We start from the raw sequence: 26,942 nt of genomic DNA on the forward strand, positions 1-26,942 counted from the left end.
GCACACATTGGCATAGCAGCCCTGGCATGGAAGAGGACTACTGTGGACGTGCTCCTTGTGAGACTAGAATGCTGTCACTCACAGTGAAATTAGTCAGTGGTTGAAGTGGGCGGAAAAAAACGTGAATGACGTAGCAACAGACCAATGGTTGAAAAGGGCTATGGGGCAAGTGGGATCACATTATACACCAAGGACCCCAAAGGAGAAAATTACCAATAAATAATTGGAACAATTATTGGAGCTTTCAAAAACAGAAATGAGCTTTGCAACCATGAGTATAATTTACTTTTCACAGACATAATGTGCAAAGACTTGTACAATTGTATTAGTCATAAAGAATAATCAAAACAACTAAAGCTTCAATAATTTGTTTTTGTATTTTATTTTTAAAGGCAATACAAATCATAATTGCTCGTAAAGCACAAATACAAAGAATTACAACGTCTTGCATAGCTCACTGTGCTTTGGTTTCCACCCTTCCCCAAAGACGAATATAGCTGGACACACCCAAAAAAGTTTTTTTGTCGCCACAGGTGACGTAGTACAGCCATTATGTGGTATGCTCATTTCTTCTGTAGACACCTGCGATATAAACGAACTACACCTGTCTTCGAACTGTTACTAAAGTGCGCAGAATGCATTACAACTGCCGTCAGCACAGACCCGCTCGGCCTTTAAACATAACCCTTAGGAGTCCCTGATGTTCATTTTTTACTAAATCACTGGTGCCTGGGTGGGACAGGCCCAATACTGAAAGGCAAGCCAGGCAGAAGCCAGTGGTTCGGACACTACTTCCAGAAGGCCCTGCTTTGGTGCATTCCACAACTGGCTGTACAAAACAGCAGCTCCTGCGGCCAACTCTGGTCTGTACAACTGGTACCTTCTCCCAACAGCGTGCTCCAACTTTAATGCATTTGGAAAATCAGCTGCCCCTGAGTAATTACAGATATTTGCGGGAGCAAGTATAGAAAAACAACTTTGATCCTTGAACACCTTTATTTCCTTTCAAAGGTAGATGCATGTGCCTGGCGCAAAGCAGTCTCTGCTAGCCTAACGCGGGGCAAGCATTATGGTGACGTTAGCTCAACTGTAGTTGGCACGGTCTTCTCATATACTTTACTAAATTAATTTAATCTGCTTGTCAAGGAATCAGAATTGATTATTTCAATAATCATGTCCCCTTCTTCAAGATTCATTAAAGTGGTTGCTAAGTCAGGCACCATTGCTCAAGAGAATGAAAATCCTTTGTAAATCCAGCCGAGGAAAGAAGAAAGCTGTCGGCTATTGAAAAACAACTTCAGAAAAGTTGCCACAGATGCGCTAATCTCCAGATCAGAGGCCTTTAGTGAGAAGATCCCTTTTTAGGCCTGATATAGGTACACTTCCAACAAAATTGAAGAAACATATATACCTCCAGAGCGCTCTACTCCTAGGAAGTACATTTGATCCACAGAGAGATATCCTCAGATGGGGGCATCCTTCGCTACATATGAACTTCGTACGAACGTACATTCTTTGTTCTCAGAACCATATTCTCTTTGACAATAACAGTGGCCATGGACCTATTCACTCTGTCCACTCTGATGGGCGAAACTCAAGTCTTACTCCGGTCTCCTATGGAAATTGACACCCTCAGACTGTTTCAGATTTTTGTATCTTCTCTAATGGTGCTTGCTGACTTTTCTTCTTCTTCTTTTTTTTTTTGGTCACTGAGAGAGGATTCCCTTCTGCCTTTTCCACATGTTCGTCATTATTATCCGATTGCTCAGCAGTCTTGCAAGAAACTCTGCCAAGAGAAAGAAATTAAATCAAACAGCAAGCACATGGATAGAACTATCATGAATTTCATCAAAAACAAATCATACAAACTGAAAAACGTAAATGGACAAAACCCCTCGGCAGCAAATAAACTTAGTGGTGGTCGTGGAAAAGAAGCTGTACAAAGTAGCACATCTTAATTGAGCAAGATAGCCATTGTAATATTGCCCTCCAAAAAACAATCTTTTTTTTAATCCACTGCACCTTTAGTATTGTTTTCACTTAGACCATATCCTTTTCGGGTGGTGTATTTTTTTGCCTGTACTGGACTGGCCAGACTACATAAAAGGAAACTGTTTCTTACCCAGTAAGCATTTGTTCGTGGCATGTAGTGCTGTAGGTTCACATGCTCTGCATACTTTTGCCATCTAGTGTTGGCTCAGGAGTTTTGCAAGTTGTTTTTGTTTGAAGCAGCGTTTTGACTCACAGAATTGAGTGACTCCGCCTTCTCTGTGATACTGCATATGAGCATCGACTCCTTTGTTAGACTGTTTTCCCATAGGCAGGTGAAAAAAGGAATGTAGAGAAAGTATAGAGAAAGAGATGTCCATGCAAATGTAACTACATATCTACAAGTATATGCAAATATAAATTAACTGCAGTGGCTAGCCTCTAGGAGTTGCAGTTGACTGGAAAAGTGTTCATAGCACAGCTCAACCTACACTGGCTTGCTGACATGCTAGTACATCCACACAGTAATGCTTTTTAACCCCCTTCGCTGCCAGGCCTTTTCCCCCTCCTGTGCTGAGCCTTTTTTTTTGGCTATTTGGGGCAGTTCACGCTTAGGCCCTCATAACGTTTTGTTCACATAAGCTACCCACGCCAAATTTGCGTCCTTTTTTTCCAACATCCTAGGGATTCTAGAGGTACCCAGAATTTGTGGGTTCCCCAGAAGGAGGCCAAGAAATTAGACAAAATACAGTGAAAATTTCGTGTTTTTTCAAAAAAATGGGAAAAAGGGGCAGCAAGAAGAAGGCTTGTGTTCTTTTCCCTGAAAATGGCATCAACAAAGGGTTTGCGGTGAAAAAATCACCAGCTTCCCAGCTTTCAGGAACAGGCAGACTTGAATCAGAAAACCCAATTTTTCAACACGATTTTGGCATTTTAATGGGACATACCCCATTTTTACGATTTTTTGAGCTTTCAGCCTCCTTCCAGTCAGTGACAGAAATGGGCATGAAACCAATGTTGGATCCCAGAAACTGCAACATTTCTGAAAAGTAGACAAAATTCTGAATTCAGCAAGGGGTAATTTGTGTAGATCCTACAAGGGATACCTACAGAAAATAACTGAAAAAAAAAAAAATTGAAATTGCGGTGAAAAAATCTGCAATTTTTCTCAACGTTTTACTCTAACTTTTTCCTGCAATGTCAGATTTTTGAAAGCAATATACCGTTACGTCTGCTGGACTCTTCTGGTTGCAGGAATATATAGGGCTTGTAGGTTCATCAAGAACTCTAGGTACCCAGAGCCAATAAATGACCTGCACCCTGCAGTGGGTTTTCATTCTATACCGGGTATACAGCAATTCATTTGCTGAAATATAAAGAGTAAAAAATAGCTATCAAGAAAACCTTTGTATTTCCAAAATGGGCACAAGATAAGGTGTTGAGGAGCAGTGGTTATTTGCACATCTCTGAATTCCGGGGTGCCCTTACTAGCATGTGAATTACAGGGTATTTCTCAAATAGACGTCTTTTTTACACACACTCTTATATTTGGAAGGAAAAAATGTAGAGAAAAACAAGGGGCAATAACACTTGTTTTGCTATTCTATGTTCCCCCAAGTCTCCCGATAAAAATGATACCTCACTTGTGTGGGTAGGCCTAGCGCCCGCGACAGGAAATGCCCCAAAACACAACGCGGACACATCCCATTTTTTGACAGACAACAGAGGTGTTTTTTGCCAAGTGCCTACCTGTAGATTTTGGCCCCTAGCTCAGCCGGCACCTAGGGAAAACCTACCAAACCTGTGCATTTTTGAAAACTAGAGACCTAGGGGAATCCAAGATGGGGTGACTTGTGGGGCTCTGACCAGGTTCTGTTACCCAGAATCCTTTGCAAACCTCAAAATGTGGCTAAAAAGACACATTTTCCTCACATTTCGGTGACACAAAGGTCTGGAATCTGAGAGGAGCCACAAATTTCCTTCCACCCAGCGTGCCCCCAAGTCTCCCAATACAAATGGTACCTCACTTGTGTGGGTAGGCCTAGCGCCCACGAAAGGAAATGGCCCAAAACACGTGGACACATCCCATTTTTTTTTTCTCCAGAAAACAGGTGTTTTTTGCAAAGTGCCTACCTGTAGATTTTGGCCCCTAGCTCAGCCGGCACCTAGGGAAACCTACCAAACCTGTGCATGTTTTTAAACTAGAGACCTAGGGCAATCCAAAATGGGGTAACTTGTGGGGCTCTGACCAGGTTCTGTTACCCAGAATCCTTTGCAAACCTCAAAATGTGGCTAAAAAAAAACACATTTTCCTCACATTTCGGTGACAGAAAGTTCTGGAATCTGAGAGGAGCCACAAATTTCCTTCCACCCAGCATTCCCCCAAGTCTCCCGATAAAAATGGTACCTCACTTGTGTGGGTGGGCCTAGCGCTCAGGCCCTCATAACTTTGCCCACATAAGCTACCCACGCCAAATTTGCATCCTTTTTTCCAACATCCTAGAGGTACCCCAGAGTTTGTGGGTTTTCCTGAAGGAGGCCAAGAAATTAGCCAAAATACAGTGAAAATGCTGTTTAATTTTTTTTTAATAATAATGGGAAAAAAAGGGCTGCAGAAGGCGGCTTGTGGTTTTTTCCCTGAAAATGGCATCAACAAAGGGCTTGTGGTGCTAGAATCACCAGCTTCCCAGCTTTTAGGAACAGGCAGACTTGAATCAGAAAACCCAATTTTTCAACACAAATTTGATATTTTACTGGGACATACCCCATTTTTATGATTTTTTGCGCTTTCAGCCTCCTTCCAGTCAGTGACAGAAACGGGTGTGAAACCAATGCTGGATCCCAGAAACCTAAACATTTCTGAAAAGTAGACAAAATTCTGAATTCAGCAATGGGTAATTTGTGTAGATCCTACAAGGGTTTTCTGCATAAAATAACTGAAATAAAAAAAATATTGAAATGGAGGCAAAAAAAAAAAAAAAAAGCAAATTTTCTCTACGTTTTACTCTGTAACTTTTTCCTGCAATGTAAGATTCTTGAAAGCAATACACTGTTACGTCCACTGGACTCTTCTGGTTGCGGGGATATATAGGGCTTGCAGGTTCATCAAGAACCCTAGGCACCCAGAGCCAATAAACGAGCTGCACCTTGCAGTGGGTTTCCATTCTATACCGGGTATACAGCAATTCATTTGCTGAAATATAAAAAGTGAAAAATAGGTATCAAGAAAACATTTGTATTTCCAAAATGGGCACAAGATAAGGTGTTGAGGAGCAGTGGTTATTTGCACATCTCTGAATTCCGGGGTGCCCATACTAGCATGTGAATTACAGGGCATTTCTCAAATAGACGTCTTTTTTTACACAGTCTTATATTTGGAAGGAAAAAATGTAGAGAAAGACAAGGGGCAATAACACTTGTTTTGCTATTCTATGTTCCCCCAAGTCTCCCGATAAAAATGGTACCTCACTTGTGTGGGTGGGCCTAGCGCCCACAAAAGGAAAGGGCCCAAAACACAACGTGGACACATCACATTTCTTCACAGAAAACAGAGGTGTTTTTTGCAAAGTGCCTACCTGTGGATTTTGGCCTCTAGCTCAGCTGGCCCCGGGGGGGCAGAAATGGCCTAAAAAACAATTTGCTCCCCCTACCTGCCCCCCGGGGAGTGACCCTTGCCTACAAGGTCGCTCCCCTTGCGTGACGGCGCAAAAAAAAGATCCCTGGTGCCTAGTGGTTTCTGCCCCCCTTGGGGGCAGATTAACCTAAAATCGTCCGATCTGCCCCCAAAGCAGACAGAAATGGCCTAAATACAATTTGCCCCTCCAGGGGAGCGACCCTTGCCTAAGGGGTCGCTCCCCATCTCTAAAAAAACAAAAAAACAAAAATTTGCCCTGGCGCCTAGAGGTTTGTGCCCCCCCTGGGGGCAGATCGGTCTAATACCAATAGGCCGATCTTCCCCCAGGGGGGACAGAAATGGCCTAAAATAAATTCCCCCCCCCCACCGGGGAGCGACCCTTGCTTACAAGGTTGCTCCCCTTGCGTGACGGCACTAAAAAAAGATCCCTGGTGCCTAGTGGTTTCTGCTCCCCTTGGGGGCAGGTTGACCTAAAATCGGGCGATCTGTCCCCAAAGAGGGCAGAAATGGCCTAAATACAATTTGCCCCTCCAGGGGAGCGACCCTTGCCTAAGGGGTCACTCCCCATCTGTAAAACAACAACAACAACAAAAATCCCCGGTGCCTAGTGGTTTCTGCCCCCCTTGGGGGCAGATCGGCCTAATTAAAATAGGCTGATCTGCCCCCGTGGGGGGCAGAAATGGCCTAAAATAAATTTGCCCCCCAGGGGAACGACCCTTGCCTAAGGGGTCGCTCCCCTTACGTGAAATTCACGCACAAAAAAAAACCCTCCCTGGTGTATAGTGGTTTCTGCCCCCAAAGGGGGCAGAAATGGCCTAAACATAATTTGCCCCCTATGGGAGCAACCCTTGCCTAAGGGGTCGGTCCCCACACCTAAAACAAAAAAATAAACAAAAACAAAAGAAAAAAAAATGTATCCCTGGTGCCTAGAGGTTTCTGCCCCCCGGGGGCAGAAAAGGCCTTAAAAAAAAATGCCCCCCCCCCCCCCTTCCGGGAGCGACCCTTGCCCAAGGGGTCGCTCCCTTATGTCAATTTCATTTTCCAAAAGACATCCCTGGTGTCTAGTGGGCGTTTTGACAGCCGGATTGCTTTCAATCCGGCTGCCAAAACGCTGAGAGAGACTTCAAAGGGAAGGAAATACATTTCCTTCCCTTTGAAGCCTCTCTCGGCCTCCCCCACGTGCAAAGCATTTCTCTTCCGATCACGCTGAAAGCTGAGCTTCCAGTGCGATGGGGGAGGCTCTGTGATTGTCAGCGTGCTGACGTCACGGGGGGGTTGGGGGGAGGGGTGGAAGGGGAAGGGCTTCCCCTTCCATCCCTGACTTGAGGGGGTGGGGGGGGGGGGAACCCCACAGAGGGAGCGCCGCTCCCTCTGGGCTGGGTGCCCAGGACGTAATGGTTACGTCCTGGGCACAGCAGCACTGTGCCGCAGGACATAACCATTACGTCCACGGCACAGAACTGGTTAAATGTATGTGGTGTAGACCATGTAGCTGCAAGGATGTTTCCAAGAAAAGCCATAGTGTCACCTTTTTCCTATTAGAATGTGCTCTAGGAGCAACAGAGAACTGTCATTTTACTTTAGCATGGCAAGTCTGTATACACTTCACCATCCATCTAGCTACGCTGTTATGGGATATTGGACTGCCTTTGTAAGTTAGTGAAAAAGGTACAAAGAGCTGTTTAGATTTCCTAAAGTGGCTGTTTTTGTCAATGTAAAACATAAGTGTAACATCTAAAATGTGGAGAACACTTTCTCCAACAAAGTCAGGATGCGGAAAGAAGACTGGTAGCTCAATGGATTGGTTGATATGGAACTGGGAATCCACTTTAGGAAGGAACTTCAGGTTTGTGCGAATGACTACCTTAGCTTAATGAATTTGAAGGAAATGTTCTTCCAAGGTTAGGGCCTAGAGCTCTCTAACATGTCTGAGTGATGTGATGGTGACTAAGTTTGCCACTTTCCAAGAAAGGTACTGAAGAGGACATGAATGAATTGGCAAAAAGGAGGTGGGCTGATGAGCCTGATAAGCACAGTATTGAGGATCCAGGGTGGTACAGGAGGCCCTCTGGGTGGAATAATCCTATTAGGACTTTCCATGAAAGCTTTAATGACTGGGATTCTGAACAAGGAAATATGTTGTCTGTTCTATAGATATGCAGCTATAGCTGCAAGATGTAGGCGGTACAGAAGTGTAAGCTAAATTTGCTTTCTGTAAATGGAGCAAAAGCTAAGCACTTTGTGAAGACTCTAGGAGCAGTCGTGACTCCGAAAAGCAGAACATTCAACTGGTAATTTTTGCCTGCAACCACAAACCTTAGGTATTTTCATAAATACCTAAGGTGCTCTTAACTCTGCCCTTGTTGTTGTTGCTGCCTCTGTAGGACCCCCTACAGAAACCCCTAGAACAGGGGAGTGGGGGCCCGTATGGTTTGGTAACAGTCACCATGGAGGATATGGATTTGTAACCAGCTCTGAAGGTGGGGTGACAAAAAGTGCCCCCTTGTCTGGGTTTCTGTAGAGTATCCGTGGCTTTATCTGTCTTTTTTTTAGCTCCTTAAGAGTAGAATCAACTGGAGGATTAAAAAGATATTCCTTATCAAAGGGCATGTTAAGCACTGCTTGCTGAACCTCTGGTTTGAAATTAGAGCATCAAAGCCACACGTGCTTTTCTATTAAAATCCTTGTGTTAATGCTGCATGCAGTTGTATCTGCCGGCGTCTAGGGCACAACGTATGGAATTATTAGTTATTGTTTGCCCCTCTGCAACAATTTGCTGCCCTCTTTTGCGGTGACCCTCTGGGGGAAAATGGAAGAGCTCCTCCATTTCATCCCAATTAGCCCAGTCTTACCTAGCTAGTAAGACCTGTGAACTGGCGCTATGCCAATGGTTAGCTGCCTGTGCAGCCCCTCTTTTGCCGGCAGCATCTATCTTTTTACTCTCCTTGTCAGGAGGAGGAGAGTCTCCTGTGGCCTGGCTATTGGCACATTTTCATGCCATGGGTGCCACTACAGAATCTGAAGGGACCTGTGACCTAATGTATAGTGGAGCTGAGGGAGCAGACTTATATTTCTTATCTACTCTAGGTGTGATAGCCCTAGAGCAGAAAGGTTCTTTGAAAATCTTGTTAGCATGACGAAGCATGCCAGGGAGCATAGGGACAAACTGGATATCCCTATTGGTAGATGTAAACGTATCAAACAGGAAGTCATGTTCGATAGGGTCCCTGTGAAGCTCCACATTGTGGAAAGTGGCTGCCCTTGCCATTACCTGCTGGTATGATGTACTATCCTCTGATGGCAAGGGGCGTGTGTGGTATAAATCTGGATCATTGGTCAGTATGGGGTCAGGGTCATATGTGTCCCATGGATCCGGGTCATGATGTGTCCCACCCAAATCTTCCCCAGTATATAAAAGGGATCCCTGAGGGGCATATTCTCCTGCAGTAGGTGAGGCAAGTGAATGGGGAGAGGGATGGAGGAAAAGAAGGGGGTGAAGAAGGTGGATCAGGAGGAGGTGGAGAAGGCTTGTGAGGTGTGCTGGTAGCCTTTTCCTTGGTAGTCTTCTTTGGAGGTGGAGAAGTGTCCAAAGCCTCTTGAAAAGACCGCTTCCTCTCGAAAAGTACAGGGGGAGAAGCAATAATGCACCCTATACCCTCCTGGATATGGAGACAGCACTGACGAGCATCCATAGCCTCCAAAATAGGTTCCATAGGTGAAGGTGTAGCTGAAGAATGACTGGAGTCTTTCTGCTCCGATGTTTTCAGTTCAGTGGTTTTTGGCACCAAAGTTTTCAGTTGGTGCGATTTGAATGGCACAGAAGCGGGAGGTGGTAGCTGGTCGGCTCGAGTTGAAGAACTCAGAGCCAAAGTTCAGACCCAGGTGCCGGATGTCGAAGTCGAAGATGCTGTCTTTGTCTTGGCTATTTTTGGAGCCAAGCCAGAGGGAGGGGCTGCCAAAGCAGTTTTTTGGATCTGGCCAGGGCCTGGTGGTGGTCCGGCGACCTCTATAAGGGACTTTTTGAGAGTCTTAGGATGGGTGGGTGGGAGGGGGAGGGAGGGGGTCACAGTACTCAGAGGTTGCACTCACAGATTGGCTTTCAATATCCAACTGCACGTCAGAATTGGAGTCCTGGATGGAGAAGGCCTCCTCTTGTTCAGACGCCTCCTGGATGAGTTCCTCCCCAAAGATGTCCGGGGTGTCGCCCAGAGCCTTGTGCGCCATCTCCAGCCAATGAGCTCTTTGGTACTGAAGAGTTTTCTTCGACCAGAAGGATGTGTAGGTGTCACAGGTTGCTTTCTGATCATCGGAGGAGAGGCACAAGTTACGCACCAGGTGTGGGTTGGTGTGGGGAAATTTAGCATGGCACCAAGGACAGAAACAAAACTGCATTTTTTCCATCAGCTCAGCACAATGGTTGGTGCTGCATGGTGAGGTAGTCCTGAAATGGGCTTGGTTGCCCCGGAGGCCGCACAGTCCGTGCCCGGACTGACAAGTCGAGACAAACGCGAAGATGTGCAATCGAAATAAAATACCGTAGATAAAGAGAAGACGGAAAGAAAGGTTTTGAACCGGAGCGAGTAGAAAGATGGAGCAAAGACACACATGTCCGAACCAGAAGGCAGAGAGAAAACAATCCAACAAAGGAGTCTATGCCCATGAGCAGCCTCGCCAAGAAGGAGCAGTCACTTGATCCCATGACTCAAAATGCAGCTTTGAGGAAAAACAACTTGCAACACTCCGGAGCCCCCCACCAGATTGCAGGAGTATGCAGAGCATGTGTATCTACAGCCACACATGCCATCAAACATAAGCTTTCAGTAAACTTGGTTTAAGCAGTATTGCCTAGATCTCTTTTATGTCCCTACGACCATGGAACACCCTACTCCCCTTCACAACCTGGCACCTCCAACCACTGCCAATGAACTAAACCCATGTATATTCACCCACTGCACCTATATAAAGAAATAAAAATGTTTCTATTTTCGAATCAAAACCAAGCAATTTCAAAGCGAGCATGGACTGCCGACACCTCCAGCACTCTGCATAAGAAAGGTGACCCAAAGGTTGTGACAATTACCCCCTCCCCCAACATACACACAGAGGGGCTTCTTACTGTGCCAGAAGCTCTTCTCCTCCCTTCTTCCTCTCAAAAAGAGCAACAAAGAAGCCATTTGTCAGCGTTTCAGTCGGTGATGCTCTTAAACAGCACTTTGCTCTGGGGAATACCGGCAGGCCCCTTTGGGGCCAGGAAGGTAAAGCATTTACCAGCCTGAAGGGAAAAAAAAGAATACATGTTTATTCAGACAAGTAGGGTCAATTCACTGTCGGAGAGGTGCTTACACATGTTATGACACAACGTTACTAAGAAACTAACCTCCCACCCAGCCATAGATTACTCTGTCATAGAGCTATATGTCTCAAGGGATTAATGCCTAGGTCAGTGGTTCCCAACCTGTGGTTCGGGGAGCCCTGGGGGTCAGGAAAGCCTCTTCAGGGGGTCTGTGACTGCTTAGAAAACTAATATTAATAGATTAATAAAGTGTATATAAATAAAGTGGCTAAATGTACAATTGAAATTTTTAAAGCATCAAGAAAGTTGAAATTGGAGACTAAAGATTATATTAGGTTCCTCAGACTGATTTGTGGGAGCTGGACAGGTGCATCAAATAGAATACCATATGGATGATGTGTGGCTTCAATTAAATTTAGAAAAGCTCCAACCTTCCGATTTAAATTATTAATTTTATTTTGTTTGCAAATTAAATAAAATATGTTATCATTTGTATATGTGTTTGATGGAATGCTTGTGTGTGTATATTTTGTACATTGTTTTGTGGTTCAACAAAGTTTAGGCCTGGGTCCCCAGCTTCCAGTAATGCCTCAGTGGGGCAGGGGGAGGAGTTTCCAATAACTCCTCAGTGGATGTCTCCGGCTTCCAGCAATGATAAAGTAGGGGTCCACAGAAGTCAAAAGGTTGGGAACCAGTGGTCTAGGTTTTACAGTCTCTCACTTTTAAGGATTAGAGTGCGTCATAGCACTAAAATGTAATGGTTTTGATATAAAGAGCATCTTATTTCCAAAAGTCTGTGCATCTTAAGGATACAGACCATCTCATCTTTGTACTGGATAGCTCAAGGATACACAACATTTCACCTTGAGGACTCAATGTCATGCTACAGCTCTTGAAGTATCACATATTTTCACGCAAAGTATAACATATTTTCACACACTGACTTTCATCACAGATTGGCTTCAAGATATCACAATTTAGGCCGCAGTTTAAAGTATGCAACATCCTACCCGAATCTTACCACCCCAAAAAGGTGAGCATGCAATAGAGGAGCTCTCCAGCCCACCAACAGATACCTAAAAGCATTGTTCTCCAGAAGTGTATGTCGCACCACATCTTCATTCTCCTCCTGGTGCACCGAGCATGTGGAGTAAACCAGATGCTCCACAGCTGGAAATCTAAGTGCATGGCTTAGCACCTTGCGCTGGAACGAGGCCAGTGCCTGCAGCCGCTCGGCAGATGACGAGCCATCATCATCCGTAAGGTCATTTAGACGGTCCACAATCCCTGGGAGCAAGCAAACAAATGAAAGCATTTTTAAATGGAGTTCTTGGAGGTCCTTCTCCTAGGCACTTATCCACTGTCTCATCAATACACCCTGGGCCCCTCCTCCTTCCACCGCTCTGCTCCTTTCCATCACATACTTCTCTATCTGAACATAAGCAGTACTTGTGTCTCTTGGTGACAGCATGCTGAACATATAGAATAATAATACATAGTGATAACTCTGCTCTCCCCTGCTGTATCACATCTTCAGGCTGTTCTGCAAAAAAAAGCAACAAAAAAAAACAATATACTGGAACAAGTTTGGTAGTTTCCGCAGAGAGGCAAAGTCCAGACTAGAGAAAGGGGCTTCCTTTTTCAGAAGCTCTCTTGAGCAAATCTGATGTATACTGGTGCGCTATATCTGAAGCTACCACTGCTGTGGGGGACTTCAACATCCACTGTTTTCAATGAAACACCTTTTACAAGCACTAAAACCACACAAACATTGTGACTTGAAAAATACTGAGCACTGTACAAAAATACACACAGTCCCAAGAAATTAACAAGAAGTGAGAAATGCAAGGACTGCCCATCTTCCCTTATCACCTACTCTTGTCTCCTTACCGGACCCGCTGCAGGATGGATCAAGCAAGATGTGCTGGACACAGCTGTATTTAGGGTCGCTGGCTTCAACTTTAAGAAAATCTTCATTAGCCAGTTGGTGACATGTGACCCCAGCACGCAGCAGTAGAGTGCCCATGGTGGCTAACCGCTTTGTGTCCATATCAAAGGCGAAAATCTTCCTAAAGTCAAATACATTAGCAGTCAGTTTGGAAAAATGCAAAGGCACATGTGTTACTCAAAAGAGGGCAGCAAATTAACACGCTCAACACTCTAATGTAATGGTAACTGCACAACTATCAGATTTGGACATATACATCATGTTAGACCTGTCAGCCTTGGGGTGGTCATCCCCAAAAATTTTTGCCTTCACTCCTCCTGTTTTGCCTGTTTCAGTCTGGTCTTAGGACTCAAGTGCTGGTTAGAAGTAAAGTGTGCACAATGCTTCTGGCATATTTAATTTACTTATAAGTGCTTAGTGGAGTGGTACTACGGGTACACAGGGCCTGTGTCTGAAATGCTACTAGCAGGCCTGCATCACTGAACAATTGTTTTTCACTATTGCAAGGCCTACCTCTCCCGTAGGATAACATTGGGCTACCTTATCACATTTAATAAGTGATAACTTTTCTTTAGGAGCAGGTAGTACGGTCATGCATGGTGTCCGAGGGATTGTAATTTAAAACTCTTTTTGATGGTAAAGTTGGATTTTAAGTCTCAATTCTGACAAATGCCACTTTTATAAAGCTGGCATTTTCTTGTCATAACCATTTGCTGCCTGCAGTCTGTGACATAATCTTATTCCCTTAGATGTGTAGGAACCAAGTCAGTACCAGTTATCTAACTGTTCCCCGTGCTTATCATTACCTGTGGCACATGGCCATGGCCAAGCAATATTAATCCAATGAAAAAACACAGTGCGAATCTCCCAATCTTGGCAGTCAGTACGGGGTCATGACAAAGTTTGGGCTCAGATTAAATGTCTCGTCAGTAGAAAGTACAGGACAAGTTGTCCTCCAAGGGGAGTGATCAAGAGGATTGTTGAAGGGTGCATGTTGACTCCACTGCTTCCCACTCCACTACATTATTGTCACCAAGTAGCAAGAAAACTAGTCACCACTTCTATCCTCTGTTCTGCAAGGAGTTTTGTACAGACACCTCTTGCTTCTTCAAAGTGTAATGCAATCGCCTCAGCCATCGTCCAATTCTCCACATCCGCTCTCCATCTGCTGGGAGTCCTTTACAACAAACATGGTGGGTATTTTGCACACTAATTGCTCATGTGGTTCCTAGTGCCATCAACAAATACATCTTGGCACAATGATTCAGGAGGGATGTAGCTGCTAGGGCTCAGGTAGCTGCTGCAGGAAGCATGGGTGCGGGAGGTACACAACTGTTTGGGGGGGCTCTTACAGATGATGAACAAGAAAGTAAATCAGAGTTCTGTGCAGACGATGGGTTTGGATTTTAGATGAGCTGCAAAGCAGGAATACCACTGGAAGGCTGGAAAACTGCTACATAAGTGGCTCAAGGAATGCCCCACCAGATAAGATTGTGAGGGCGAACGATTCACAATTATGAAACATTGAGATGTAGGATGCAGCAAATTCAAACTAAGAATTGGAAGGGTGCCAACTATCTAACATGTGGAAAACGCAAGTTCCTTTCAAGTGCCAGCACCAACAGAAAGTATTAGGTAATTAATATTTAACAAGCATTAGCAAAGCTAGTAGGCCCCGCCTATGCAAGATCTATTGGCTTTGCCAACTTTTTTAGCCATGTTGTACACCAGCGTGGCTGCAGTTCAGCATGGCTAAAAGTTAGTGGCACAGAGGAGAGTGGCAAGGCGCGTCATAGGAAGGAATGGCGAAGAGTGGAGTAGAATGTCGTAGAGTGGAGTGGCATAGAGTGTTGTGTATTGGAGTGGCATACAGTACAGTGGCATACAGCAGAGTGGTCTGGTGTAGAGCGTATTAGCTTAGTGTGTTGCAAAGTATAGTGGCATAGAGTGCAGAGCTATAGAATTCAGGGGCATACAATGCAGTGTGATGGATCAGAATACTGCATAGTAGAGTGTATTGGCTTAGAGTGCAGTGGTGTAGAGTGGCACAGAGTGCATTTCCGTTGAGTGCAATGGCCTAGAGTGGCGCGGAGTACAGCAGAGTAGAGTGGTGCAGAGTAGAGTGCAGTGGCGTAGAGTGCATTGGCGAAGAGTGCATTGGCGTAGAGGGTTGCAGAATATAGTTGTATACAGTGCAGTGGCAAATTGTAGCAGCACAGAATTCAGCAGCGTACAATGCAGCATCCTAGAATGTAGGGCATAGATTAGAGTGCAGTGGTGTGGAGTGGCATAGAATGCAGTGGCACACAATACAGTGGTGTAGAGTACAGTAGTGCAGAGTGCAGTGGCGTAGAGTGGTGTGATACAGAGTGCAGAGGTGTACAGTGAAGCAGAGTAGTGTGGCACAGAGTGCAGTACAGTGGCTAGAGTTCAGTGATGCAGAATGGAGGAGAGGGACAAGGAGTACAGTGGCACAGAGTGCAGTAGCATAGAATGCACTGTCACAAAGTGGACTGTTTCAGAGTAGAGTGAAGTGGAGTAGTGCAGGGTACAGTGCAGTGGCGTAAAGTGGCATATAGTGTAATGGCATAAAGTGGTGTGGAGTGCAGTGTTGCAGAGCAGATTAGAGTGGCGTAGAGTAGATAGGCATGGAGTGCAGGGGAGTGGAGTGGTACGGAGTAAAGTGCAGTGTTGTAGTGTGTATTGGTATAGAGTGCAGTGGTGTAGAATGGCATACAGTGGAGTGGCCTAGACTGGTGTACAGTGCAGTGGCGAAGAGTGCAGTGGTGTAGAGTAGAATGACAGAGTGTATAAGCACAAAGTAGAGTAGGGAGGCACAGAGTGAAGTAGCATAGAGTGCAGTGGCATGGGATGGTGTAAAGTGGAGCAGTGCAGAGTCAAATACAGTGGTGTGGTGTAGAGTACAGTGTAGAATGTATGGCATGATAGCACACTGTCATTACAGACAACACATTTTCAACTGAAATGACCATTACATTTGCACAGATAGTGGCATAACGTAGTGTATTGATATGTTTTGATCATATTAAAGTATTTGATTCTAACACACTTCAGAATTAACAAAAAATGTTCTTCATTTGCGCTTTGCTAATTCCCTAACTCGGATATATTCCGAAATACTTGCAGTTCATTTAAATGTTGTTGTGTGCCAGAAAAACACTCTTTCCAACCCCCAGTATCCAGCAAGATTGTCACATAAATCCGCTCACTTTGAACAGGGGTGTAGCTTGGTCAGTAAGATTGAGGGGTGGTGTGAGCTTCAGATTTTCCATCAATCGCGCTGCCTTGTAATGATAAAACACATTATACGACAAGCAGGGCACATGACAGGGGCTTAAGGGGTATTGAAAACGGAGAGGAATGCAGATTGGTAGTAGCACTAAGTGAGCGAAAACACAATATGTTGCAAAATAACCAACATTTTGGAAGGCTTTCCAAACAGAGCGAGGGAGAGCGGGTGTGTGTTTTTCTGTCTATGTTTATGTAAAGCTTCCTGTTGAAATATGACAGATAGCTCACCTTACCCGACTGAAAGCACCTGTACCCAACTATTTATCAGAAAATGCATTTATTTGGGGGGGGTGAGAAAACATCCCAAACACCCCCTTGAAGCTACGCCCCCACGTTCCCTCAGAAGACAGAGCCTAACATCTGACCTCTTGCTCTGAATGCACAGCAAATATGACAAGATAAGAACAACATTTACAGGCCTGTTTACAGAAAGGAACACTCATGGAAGAATTCAAGGAGAGGTTGTGTGAAAAGGCTTACTCCTTAGGAGAAACAAAAGACAGCAAATAGAAAGCCAGAAAAGGTGAGCTACAAACTACAAAGCCAATGGTGAAAGGACAGAATATATTTCCAGGGAAGCTTTCCATGGCTGCGCTGTTTGGTTGGCTTCGATCTAAAAAGGTTGCACAAACTTCCATAAAAAAATGCCTGCACATTGTGTAGGACTTAATATTTCAATTTACCCTGAACCTTAACGCACATCACATGTTTCTGGTTTTCCACATCACACATACCGACCACTCAGCCCTCTGTTGTACTTTCTCTACTACAAGATACTCACCCTTTGTTTTTTAGGAGTGCAGCCAAGTGGCTAGTCTTGTTGCCAGGAGCTGCGCAAGCATCAATGACATGTGAACCAGAGGTGGGGTCCAGGAGAAAGGCTGGAAGGCTGCTGGCCTAAAAATAACAACCTCCAATGAGACACTTGGAGAACCAGACTAGTTTCATTTATTTCTATAATAACCTTAAATTGAGTGCCACAAAGCGTTAAAAGTAGGTTCAATGCAAACATCCAATGACCCCTCTGAGGATGCCCCAGGGGTCTTTTGGTAAGGTCGAAAATTATTAGTGAACGTCATTTACTGCAGGACACTGTCCATAAGTCTGATAGACAAGATATAGAGCACTAGTATTTTGTATCTCCCTTTCCTTCGCAAGTCAACTCTTCTCCACACCTCACCTTATCTTGTAGGATGATGTGACCAGCAGTGTATAGATAGTTCTTATGGAAATCTGTTCGTGGTGGGAAAACCAGAATGTCTGGAAGGTGAAGATCCATCAGGAACTGTTTTCCAGAGAGACGACCCAGCTCCTGCAAGCTAAAAAAGAGAAGGACAGACAGATAGAACCAGCAAACACCACATTGGAGCCTATCTCCAGCTGACACGCCCATTCTTCCTTCAATGGCCACATCACTCATGCAGTATGCATCAACCCATTTGTCAGACACAGTCCGGGGGCAAGGGGTCAAGGGGTAAGTAGGGGCTACTAAGCCTCACTGTGGGGGCTGGTGCCGTATGCTTCTGATGTCCTGGGTCAGGCCTAGTACAGTCCTGCAGACAGAGTCAAGTAGAATGCATCAGCCCCTGACACTCAATGGAGCCATGGTGAATAGTCACAGGCTTGTCAGAGATATGGTCTGGAGACGCTTCAAGCTCTGAACTCAACAATCACCTAGCAGAGCAGTAAATAATTATCCAAACCAATGCCTGTCTTTGTTAAAAGAAAACTCAATACTATACACTAAAGCTCATTGATATGGATGCTTCATTGGCACTGGGCAACTCTAGTGGGTATTGGTAATTTCCTGTTTTCTCCTCCTCTACCATCTCCATGTTTTGAGTTCTGCCCTGGACAAGTATGTTTATACCAAACTGGGGCCTTGCACCTGGGATAAATAATGAGGGTTAGGGGAATTCACTTCCTACAAATAAGATACACACCAACCTGTTGTGTTTAGCACAATTATAGATAAACAAAACATGGCACACTGCCACCACTGCTCTATGTGCTAATCTCATGACAAGGGCAGTAGTCCGCTGTCAGTCTAATAAAAGTATACAAAAAAGTAATGGATTAAATGCTTGAATTAATCTCAGCCACTAATAATTACTCGAGAGCGCATTCCAGTCTATTGTTATATTGCACACAAATGCCACCTCAGTTGGGCACCAGCCATAGGCACAGTGGTATTAACCCTGCTCCAATCGCAGCACTCCAGCCTGACCTGCCAGGCCAGGTCCTCCCTAAACCAGAGCACAAGCAACCCAGGACCGGTTTTGTCCTAGTTATGGGCTCATCAGCCGGGTGTAGCTTGGTTCCAGTGATGTAGTGTGCACGGGACCCACACTGGGGAATACCCATCACATTTAGGGCGACACACAAAAGTATACAAAATAATTATGAATGGAATACTTGAATTAATCTCAGAAACTGGTAATCACTCGGGTCGCATTCCAGTACTTCATTTTTCTGCACACCATGCCACCTCGGTTTTGACCCAGCCATTAGCAAATCAGTCTTGCCATGTTCCAATGGGAGCAGCCCAGCCCGAAATGCCAGGCCAGGTACTCCCTGAACTGGAACACAATCGACTCAGAAGTGGTTTCTCCCATGTTATGGGCTCATCAGCCAGGTATAGCGCAGTTTCAATGACAAAGTGTGCATGGGACCCATGTCTGGGCATACCCACACACTTAGGGATACACACAAAATAATACAGAAAAATGATGGATGGAATGCTTGAATTAATATCAGTCACTGGTAATCACTCAGGCCGCATCACAGTCCAGTGCTATCTTGCACACCATACCACCTCAGTGCGGACCCAGCCATATGCAAATCAGCCTTGACGTTGCTCCAATGGGAGCAGTCTAGCATAAATGAAAGCATGTTTTGTGTGTATCTCGAGGTCACAGGAAAGTTCCAAGACCTCACTCACGTCAAGAGACAGACCTAGGTCTTCCCGCACAAACTAGCTCTGTGTAAGGCTGGGGCCAAAGTTAAAAACCAGTATACCAGATACTCGCACTTGGGCAGGGGAACACAAGTGAACACCATGCAGGGAACACTCTCGTCCCAACAGCCTCTGTAGCCATGCTCAAAGGAGGACCTGGGTCCCTCACTCTGCGGAGGCAAAATATGATGCACTGCAGCATAGTATCAGCGTCTTTGCAATGGACAGATAAGCAAAGACACAGCAAACACTGCATAAGAAAGGTCAAAGTGCAGCCCTTCCTTCCCCATTAGATATAAGGACCTAGCTCACCCCAACTCGCTGTGAATGCAGAAAATAAATGCATTATCATTAGAGCGATTCACTTTCTCAACTCAAAATCAATTGACAGGAACAGAAAATCGAACCCAATGTGCATAGGGAAGGCTCTAGTGACAGGACTGCTAGACAAATAAGAGGAAAGAACTAAAAGGGCAAGGATGGAGGACAATCTACACCAACTAAATGCTGCTATGGACCTTCCATCAAGGGTAGCCTGATAGCCCCTCTAGAGAATACATGCAACAGTTCTCTGCAATGACACATGCAACTTCCACAAGCGTTGAGAACATGAAAGCACTCCCTCCCCTGTGCCTCTTGCCAGTAAAAACATCTGAGACCTTCTGTGAACACATAACTAACCTGGAGGCTCGGCCAAGGTAGGCATAGCCTTGTCGCTTAAAGTAATCAATGACATTTTCTGCATTAGTTTTCAGCGTGTTGACTCGGATGTAGCGGGGCAGGGCTGGAGCTGGAGAGAAGAGGGGAGCAGGTAATTACATCAGCAGAGCAGAATCTGACCATTTTCTCACAAAATGTGCAATGGACGTTAACTGCACTCATTATGTTATTTGTGTTTAATTTAGTATATAAAGCCTTGTAACAAAAGAGGCACTTTTCAAACCCCAGGAGAGATTGACCCAATTCACCCGGGTAGACACCGATCGTGCTCATTTACAACCCAGAAAGCAAACACCTTGCATCGTCAGTTCTGTGTAATTGCACCTACTGCTGGTAGCACGTGGAAAGGCAGATCACCTTCAGCAACCAGAATCTACTTCAAAAAGGGCCCTCTGCCTATCTGCATGGTCCGTAAAATACCACGTATCTTATTTCATGTTGTGATGCAATTGATAACTATATGTCAACTATTCGGCAGTGCTCTGACACCATGTAGATCTAGTTCGGGCTTTATAAAAAAATATTAATAAATACATTACTTAAAAATGTTGCCAGTGTGCAGTTCTTGCAACGTGCAACATTGGGAGACCCCGGAGAAGCCCACTCCAGCACTGAATACAACACAGCAAACATCACATTTCCCCCCATAGCTGAACAAATGCGAGCTTTCTGAAGATGTTTCAGGGGAACATTACAGTTATCAGTAGGGGACAACCACTTTCACTATTTTCTACCATATACTCAGTTCATCAGACCATCATATTTCTTGATCAAGGGTTTAGGGAAATGTGTTATTTTGAAAACGACGACGTGATCTTCTAGAAGAGCCTGGGTTACTTTTAGAGGATTTAAAGCTGAGATTTGCTATTGTGAAGGTAATTCAGATTACTTCCTACGATTCAATGCCAACTACTATTTGATGCTGTTATTTTGCTAGCAATGCATACTGTACTCGAGGAAGGTATAGCTGATGTGATGCCACTGTCTTGTTTAGCAGGGGGGGACATTTCATGCTGGTGATGCGGACATACACAAATATTTCCATAAACACACAATGTTAGCTCTGCCTAAAGCATATGCAGTTGTTGGCCTTGGAAATATGATGTGGACTAACTCCTAAATTGTCACCGCTTAAACAAAGGTTTTCCAAACAGAGTGGACCAGGGGAGTTTTAACCGTGTTCACTTGTTTCAAGCACATACCACAAACGTCTCTCCACGCTAAAGTTTTCACCAAGTAACTAGATCAGTACTGCATGACAGACACGTCTGCGTTTTTCTTTTGCAAGAATGGTATAGAGAAAAATTCACATGATAGCTAACATTTTTGGACTGTATACAGAAACACGGGTAAGCTTTTATGAAAGAGGTTCTGCAAGTGGAGCGGCTCTGGCATGCTGCAATACAAACATGTGATTGCACTACAGCCTTTTAGACTACTGGGCTGACCGGTTTGTTTGTACACCAGATATTGTGGGGTGTACAAACGTGCAGCACTGAAACATGCCTTTTGTTTCTTGTACTTGGTAGATAAATAGTGGCTGCCCTCTTTCTTTGGCATCCTGCTGTTTGTTGTGACACGATGGGCCTAGCACTTCTCCATGCATATCAGTTTACATGCAAATAGACCACTGCATAGAAAGCACTATATGATAAATTAAGCCAGTCAGATTGTATGTAGTGGGGAACGTGAACTATAAAAGGTTTCTGTCAAATTTACTTTCTCATAGGTAGGTTCAGCTACCATTTTAGAAGAAATGTGTATGTGATACATGGGCAGCAGGGCAGTAAGCGATGGTCTTTCTGAACAAGGAGGATTAAGACAATGTATAGCAAATGGGATGTTTAAAATGCAAGCATATAAGTTACCTATTCTATTCACCGAATTTATAAAAGCGCATGGCTACCCACAACCGGGCTTCCCAGCGCTAGCGGACTAAAGAGAGAAACAGGCATAACACATTATGGGGAGAGATAGGGTTTAACTGCTTCCTAAAAAGCAGTTAATTATTTTTCCTTCTCAGCTTGAGAGGCACAGAGTTCCAAAGCATAGGAGCAAGATATGAATATAGTCGACCCCCATACCTAGCTCTATTTAACCTGGTTATAGCTAGAAGTTCAAGTTTACAGGATCTAAGGACTTTGATTGATATGGTTTGATTTATTGGTGGAGAACGTTTGGGCACACGTTGTATTTGGCTCGATGAACCAAGCAGAGAACCTTTAACTGAACTCTGCTACTTATGGGAAACCAATGAAGCATGTTAAGTGCTTCCATAGGTCTGTTTTTGGAATCTCTAAAAGAGTCTGGGCTGCAACATTCTGGATGATTTGAAGTTTCCCCATCACTGCCTTGGGGATACCTGAATACAGTGAATTGCTATAGTCAAGGCGTGATAGATCAGTCCCTTGATCACGATTCTTCTGGAATCAGTCAGAAGCCATTTCAGAGTTTTCCTAAGTGCTCTCAATAAACCGAAGCAGGTGCCAGCTATCTTGCATACTTGCGAGGCCATACAGAGCTGATTGTCCAGGGTAAAACCTAAGCTTTTTACCTCTTTATGGGGAATTGAATGTTCCCCTAACAGTGGCTCAGCTGATCTGTTGCCAGAGGGCTGGGTTGTTACCTACCACCATCACCTCTGTTTTCTCTCCATTTAATTTTAGGCAGCTGCCCGCCATCCATTCAGATACTTTCTCTAGACAACCATTACGTTTTGTCAAGGTGGCAAAGGTATCAGGGAACAGCGTGACTATCAGCTGTGTATCGTCTGCGTAAGAAACAATTGTGAACCCAAAGGCACTGATGATGTGATAACTGACGGACATAAATATAAAAAATGCAGGCTCAGTGAGGAGCCCTACGGAACTCTGCACCTCAACTGCTGAATGGTGGAGAAAAAAAAGATCCCTCGCTGACCTGAAAGCCTCTATCATTCAACAATGATGCAATCCATTTTAAGGCATTTCCAGTAATACCGAATTCTTCCAGGCGCTGCAATAGAATAGAATGGGAGATCGTATCAAAGGCAGCACTGAGGTCAAGAAGAATGAGTGCTTACGAGGCACCCTGGTAAAGGGCCAATTTAAGATCTTCCTCCTCCACAGACATTTACAACACAGTACATTACAATGCATATAATACAACATGCTGATCTAAGCAAATAACTTAATTGTGTAGTAAAGTCCTGCATGGTAAAATAATTGAAAATGGCCCACGCTGTGCTTACCTGCGTTGCAAAGCCTGCATGGTAAAGATATCACAGGGTAAAGTGTGGGGTAAAGATAACCTTGCAACAGTAAGAGTTATTGAGAAACATGTATTGATTTTACTAGGGTACTGGTGGTTAAACATCAAAAGATTTATTTGAAAAATGTTGAAATATAACCTGCAACGTTTTAACTAACATAAGAACATATTTTGTGTTTTGCTCTTGGAGGGTTAATTAAGGACTAACAAAACATCCCACGAAAAATAAGCACTACCCATCCAGAAATAGTGAAGTTCAAGCAGGTGTAAATATGTATGGTCCGTTCTGTGCAATAGCCATGTAAAGAAAAAATACTTTTTAACCTTCTAGTAATATGCAAAAGAACAGTGCCACGTTGCAGTACGAGCATTCTGCAACTGCTGCTCAGCATGGCTATCTGGCTTGGCAGAGACAAGCGACCTCTGCAGGGTCGGGGTCTACCTGCCTGTCCAAGTATGGCTTAGTCACACACCTTTTACTGCTCCTTCTGATGGCACCAAGAGGTCTTCAGTGCGGCTTACTTTCTTCTTGACTTTGAGGCGGGCAAGATCAGCCTGCAGTCTGGCCTGGTGCTTTCGGGCAATCATCTTCCAGACACCGCCACACTTCAGTCCCTTCCCAATGAGGATGTCATAGACCAGCACCTGTAGGAAAATGAGCTTTTATCACAGAGATCATCACATGCAGAATACAGCACACACCACATAAGATCCTGATACAAACAATGGGCTCAGGTTCTACAGCCCCAGATGTGAAGAAACTCACATGGAGAAGGCGAGACAAGCAATGTCTATATTAGAAAGAAGCGAGAGATCACAGAACAGTAGCAGAGCATGACCAGCAGGAAGGAAGTTACCTTTGCCACGTTCATCTTCAGCTTCTTCTCTTCACGCAGCAGGTTGGTGCGGTTTATGATCCCCTCCAGAATGGACGAATAACGAAGAGTTTCACAAACCAATGCATAGAGTTGCTTAATGTTCTAGTAAGGAAGAAGGAGGCCACGATTAAACCTTTTCTAAATACATATATGCGCATCTGACTACCCTAGAGACAAAATGAAGCTTTGCTGCCAACCCCTAGTGAAACCTTCAAAATCGTAAATACAGACAGCTATAATGGCGCTTTTGAACCCTAAGAAAATACACTAAGGAACAGAGCGCCTTACAGCGCTGTCATTTTCAAGTCATTCGCATCACAAAATCCCCTTCTTCGTTTAATAGGACAATCAAACAATGGCAAGCACTAACCCACAAGAAATGACGAGATTCAACCCAGGCCCTGAGTTGACGGTTAAGGTGTCGGTATAAGAATAATGTCATATCCACGAGGAAGTACTAATGGAGTACAACTTTGCCCAGACGGTATTGATGTGTAGAAAATACATAATACTGCCACACATTGCACAGCATTATGCCGCCTAATTTGCCCTTTCTTTCTACATAATTCCGTCAATACTGCCCCATAATTTGGCCTTTCCTTGTCGCATTGTTCCAACGAACCTGGATATTGGTATAAGGAAGTGATGCCTGTCATGAGAAAGCATTAAGAGCAAGTGATACTATCCATGCAGCATATCTATGGGCGGGTGACATCCTCTGGACACATGGAGGGAGAAAAGACTGCATCCCTGGAAAAATAATATTGGAAAAAGATAGTCCCCATACATTTTGGTATGCAATGACGACATCCGTGGACATTAATGTAGGAAAAAAAGGCCTATGAGTCACTGATAAGGAGGACGGTGCGGCCATGGGACACTGGAATAGGAGGTAGATGGCATGCATGAATTATTGGAGGGAGATTACAATGTCCGTGGGTCAAAGGACAACTATTGATCATTGATGCTAGAAGAAAATCGCGTCCATGGGGTAACAGTAAAGGGGAGGGGGGTGAGACATTCAGTGGAGATTGATATGCGAGGAAAATAGCATCCTTGTGATTTTTATATAATAATGCATTATAGCGGTAACTGGCTGCTGAGTACTGGTAGCTGGCTGTCTGTGGTTTGAACTTTACCTTGAGAGTGCAATTAATCCATCCAGAGTGGATCCCCATTAAAACTTTAATCTCCTGACTCGTTTTCAGATCACAGGAAGGGGCCAGGGTTGGTCCTGTTCCAACTGAGCTGTCAGAAACGAGGAAACTTGATTTAAGTTCTAAACTGGCGCTAAAAAGTGAAATTCTAGGAAACTGTATTCAGAGCTCGTGCTATAATCAAATACAATGAGACTAATTGGCACTCCGAATACCGTCTGTATGGCATTTAAAAAAAAAAGAAAAAAAGTTGTAATGGTGGTGATCGTTTTAACAAACAATGAATGCTGTAGTAGGCCGAGCAGCTGAAGCAATGGAAGCGTGAGTGCAGCCCATGTTGCAATCATTGAAAGTGCTGCAATACACAAAATGCTCACAGAAATTGATCTCACTGTCCGAATATTCGAAAAGTACAGCAAGCACCCTAGGTACAAACAGGCATCGTGGTGCTATAGGAGAAGTCATCTTTCACACGGCATTGGTATGCGAACGGGATCCTGTTATATTAAGGGACATGGCGTCCATGAGACACTGGCATGGTGGGGAAGACAACAGTAAATGTGTAGCAGATGATGGCGATTATAGGTGTTGAGGGCGGCAGCGAGTCCTACTGTGGATAGTATAGTGAATGCTGCTCTACCAGTTCTGCAATGCGGCTGTTACGATTGCATCGGGCAGTGTAATCAGTATCAGTACCACAAAGGGCTCCGATAGAGGCAGTACAGTACACGCTTCAGGGTATACCATCGAGAGAACTTGAGTTTGTGCGAACTGAGTTTTGCAATAAATGATACATCTGGTTTGCTGCAATAGAGGAAATAATGTGGAACAATACTGTCACGGCAGGATCAGGCAATACATGCTTAAGTAGAGGGGCGGAGATGAAATGTATGGTATTTTTGCAATGGGTACTTCAGGGGCTGCAGTTGTGATGCAATACAGTATTTGTAGAAACGCAGAACTTCATCAGGTGTTGCAATGTAATAACTGTGGGTAGATAAGGTGGATAGACAACGGATTTATTCAGTGATAGCTCCTGACTCTGCTGTGCAGTAGGTGCTGGTGCAGTGAGTGCCGCATTGAATAGTGCGCTTGATGCGACGGTGGTGCTGCAACAAGTGGTTCAATGCGGATCCACTGAGAGCTGTTCTGGGGGACTAGAGGTGCCGTGGCGGCGCTGTAGCAGTAGTACAGCCAATTATGCCAACAGTGCAACTGTAATGACTACTGTAGTAATTATACTGCGAGTGTCGTTTGATGTGTTAGTGGAGGTGTTCGTGAGCGGTGGTTGCCTCAGGCGGGTGCGCAGGATGTGGTAACAGTGCAGAATGATACAGTGAGAGCTGATTATAGACAGAAGCTACCAAGGATGCTACTGAAGAGTTGCATTTGGTGTGATTGCAAATCTGTAGTTCAGGATCAGTGGGAGCTGCAGTGTCTACTCTGTGGGGTACCTCTGCCGCCACAGTCCAGTGCAATGGACGATGGTGTGCATAGTTTAGTGGGCACTGCATGGTTGTAAGTTCTGCTGAAATAGCAGCGCAGTGTGTGCTGCCACTGCTGGTGTTACAGACGCAGATTCCAAAGACAGTGCTACGGGATGTACTGCTATAATGGCAGTGTAGGGGCCCCTCGGCACTTCACCTTGTAGCCGCTCTCGTATACCAGCCCCTTCACGGCCCCCTCCTTTCTCTGCGCCCGCTCCAAAATCCCGGCGGCAACTTGGTACAGAGCCATGGTCGCACCGGCAACCGGGACCCCCAAACTTCCAGCAGCTAAACTGGAGAACCACGAGGGCTATAGACA

General features: G+C 44.7%; 1 protein-coding gene across 1 annotated transcript; it reads right to left on the reverse strand.

Annotated features, from left to right (window-relative positions):
• Positions 1–358: 358 nt before the first annotated feature.
• NSUN5 (NOP2/Sun RNA methyltransferase 5) lies at positions 359–26,942 on the reverse strand. The gene is made up of 10 exons (XM_069226774.1): positions 26,781–26,942; positions 23,959–24,081; positions 23,575–23,746; positions 19,814–19,922; positions 17,357–17,495; positions 16,958–17,073; positions 12,807–12,985; positions 11,993–12,203; positions 10,740–10,895; positions 359–1,786 (listed from the first exon to the last, which is right to left on the reverse strand). Exons 1-10 carry the CDS (start codon positions 26,871–26,873, stop codon positions 1,633–1,635), a joined length of 1,452 nt encoding a protein of 483 aa, XP_069082875.1. The 5' UTR covers positions 26,874–26,942; the 3' UTR covers positions 359–1,632.

This window comes from Pleurodeles waltl, chromosome 3_2 (assembly GCF_031143425.1).
Source record: "Pleurodeles waltl isolate 20211129_DDA chromosome 3_2, aPleWal1.hap1.20221129, whole genome shotgun sequence".
Lineage (NCBI taxonomy): Eukaryota > Metazoa > Chordata > Amphibia > Caudata > Salamandridae > Pleurodeles > Pleurodeles waltl.